Below are 2,897 nucleotides of genomic sequence, written 5' to 3' on the forward strand. Positions count from 1 at the left end.
AATTTATAAGACCTGCCACCAAAAAGACCTAGTGGCAAGGAGAGAAGCTCTTCTTAGGGTCCCCAAGGAATTCTTCCTCTTTGGATCTGAACAAGGTAAAAGGATAGAAGCAAAAGAATTCACATCTTCTCAGGAAGAATCCATGTTTACTGAAGCTGTCCAGAAGCTGGGATTTGGAGCAATGGTATCAAGCAAGGGTGGACTCTGGGGATTTAGTTCAGAATTTGGTATCAAGCAAAGCAAACACTCAGAATGGAAGGACACCCACCAGTCAAACTCAGAACATTCTTATTTCTGTTCAGCAAAGTATAGCTATGTGCCTCTGGCCTCCTTCCACTTTCGAACTGATCAGCTTCAGCTCTCCACAGCTGCTCTCAAGGAGTTGAAAATCATTGAAGAGCAACTGGAACACACTGAAGGAGCAGACAAATTCCTCTCACTGAGAAACAAGACTGAGAAATTCTTCAACAGATTTGGTTCTCATGCTAATCAAGGCCCTTTGCACCTTGGGGGAATCTACTGCTCGAAGGCCATTTCAGAGGGTTTCAAAAGTGACCAGCTCGATCATGTGAAGCAACAGGCAGCAGAGGCTTTAGACAGTTACATGAAGGGGAGCTACAATGGTTTTGGAGTTGAAGTTGGAGCCAAGACGAAAACATCAGATTCATATTCAGTGAGATCCTGCCAGAATGCAAGTAATCAACAGCTCCAAATCAATGTTCAAGTCTCTGTGGCCCAGACAGGTGGACCAGCAGAAGCAAATGGAATTGTCCAGTGGACAGCTGGCCTTCTCACAAGCAACAAAACCTGGTCTGTCATCGACAAGGGACTTCACTTGGTGCCCATTTGGAACATCATCCTCAATATCCACAGAAGTTATTTTAAGGATCCTCTTCAAGTGGCTAAATGTTTGAAAGACAACTACACTGCACTGACTGGCCTTTCTGCTCAGATACAGGATGAGGAATATGTGTATAGTACTGGGCAAGAAACTAGACTTTTTCAAAAGAATATGAAATCCCTAGAGGTTTCTGATTATGAGGGGAAACTTAAGATACTGATAGATTCCATGCAAATACTGCATCAAAAAATTAAAAATTATGCCATTTGGATTTACATGTTTCTCACATATTGGCAATTGCAGAATTTTCTACTAAGCACAGTCAACATTCTGAAAAAAGCTGCTACTTTTATAACTCAATTCATTAGTGCCCAGGAGTATAGACTCAATGACGGGGACTATAAAGCCACCACTGCTTCTTTGCAGATGAAAAAACAGTTGCAATGGCTCTACCCTAAAAAGAAACAGACTTATAACAAAAAAAAATCATGAAACTAATGCAAAGGAAATGATACAAGTGGGATCTTTCCTGGAATTACTCCAGCGTCTAGCCCTAGAACATTTCTACCCAAAAAGGATGAGCAGAGCTGACTTCCATCTGATCTACAAGACATCGGTACACAAATACCAGCCAAGATCTGAACAGGAACTTCCTAACTATTTCCTACAAAAACTACTGATGTTGGATTGCAGGTTGAGAAAGCTGACCTGCAAAGATGAAGAAGACCATGTCTTTAAAAGTTCCTTCTGTCAGAAAAATGAGGCTTTAGATCCATATGAAGAGTCCGTTGAAGACAGTGATGACATCATGAAGTCATTAGCCAAAACGTCACAGCCCCACATTCACCCAATGGATATCCAGATGGCTATTTTACACTGTGCAGATGATCTTGCCAGGCAATATATTTTGTCGAAACTTTCTATTTGTCAATATGCCCTCCCCCTTGTGGTGCCAAATCCTAATTCTTCTCAAATCTAATTCTTTCTCTGGTCTCTCAGACAAATTAGGAGAAGTTGGCAAGAATCAAGTGAGTCAGCGCAGGACAAAAGCTACAGTCACAAGGATCAGCAGATATGCTGTGTCCCTACCCCCATTGTATCCTTCATTAGAGTTGGAAATGGCCTCTCTGCTTCCAAATCTCAGATCATGAACTCTCTTCTCAGTAAATGTAAGCATGATGTGTTTTTTCACAGACACTGCAGAGGAAGCAACAAACACTGCCTCTTGATGGAGGGAGTGGTAGAAATCTGCTGGTTCTGTCCTGGAGGCCTCGATGATGACTTATTTGACAAGTGTCTGACCTTCACCAATCTTCATGGAGATGCCAAGGAACATAGACAACAACTCAGCTTCCTGCAAGATATCTCTTCTCTTATTGTGATCCTCATGTCAGCTTCTGATAACAATAAAGAAAATCAGAAGCTTATCAGACACCTCTGTCAGTCATCAACACCTTTGATCTGCTTGATTGATGACAAAGAAAATGCCGTAGCAAATAATTCTGGTAAAAGAATGAAAATTGGCATCAAGAATAGAAATGAGGCAGAATTAACAGAGGAGCTCACAAATACCATCAAACATTTACTAGAGTTCTCTGAAACTTCTCTCAGCATAGCAGACTGTTCACAGCTGACTAGAAAACAAGGATTCCTTATTGATGAAGACCAGAGAGACTGCAAGGAAGCCAAAGAAAAGGCTGAGATTATAATGGCTCTATTATCAGAATGGAAATTATCAAAGATAAAGGAAAATTTGCTTCCCCTTCAGGGAAAACTCTGGCATATTTGGTGTAAAAAAGACAAAGAACTATATCATCTGACAGAAAAAGGAAATCGAAGTATTGAACAACATAAAAGTGAGATTCACATACAGAAACAAAAAATACGATACCAACAATTAGAAAAAGTCTTTCATCTCAATGATGTAATGCATTCTTTCCTGGATATTCTTCAAGAATATGAAGGTGCTTCATTCAAACACTACTTCTTGCACTGGCTGAGTTTGTTTCTGCACAACTTAACCATAGGGCATTTGGTGAAATTACAGCAAGAACAA

At 40.5% G+C, this 2,897-nt stretch overlaps 1 protein-coding gene across 1 annotated transcript; it reads left to right on the forward strand.

The window, feature by feature from the left end:
* Positions 1 to 4: 4 nt before the first annotated feature.
* On the forward strand, positions 5 to 2,894 carry LOC114615832 (interferon-induced very large GTPase 1-like; the record flags this gene model as incomplete). The annotated part of the gene is given in 2 exon segments (XM_028761441.1): positions 5 to 1,318; positions 1,320 to 2,894. Coding segments are annotated over 2 exon segments (2,889 nt in total), but the record flags the coding sequence as incomplete, so codon positions are not given.
* Positions 2,895 to 2,897: the final 3 nt, after the last annotated feature.

The sequence above is a fragment of the Grammomys surdaster genome, unplaced genomic scaffold, assembly GCF_004785775.1.
Source record: "Grammomys surdaster isolate TR1022 unplaced genomic scaffold, NIH_TR_1.0 160062, whole genome shotgun sequence".
Lineage (NCBI taxonomy): Eukaryota > Metazoa > Chordata > Mammalia > Rodentia > Muridae > Grammomys > Grammomys surdaster.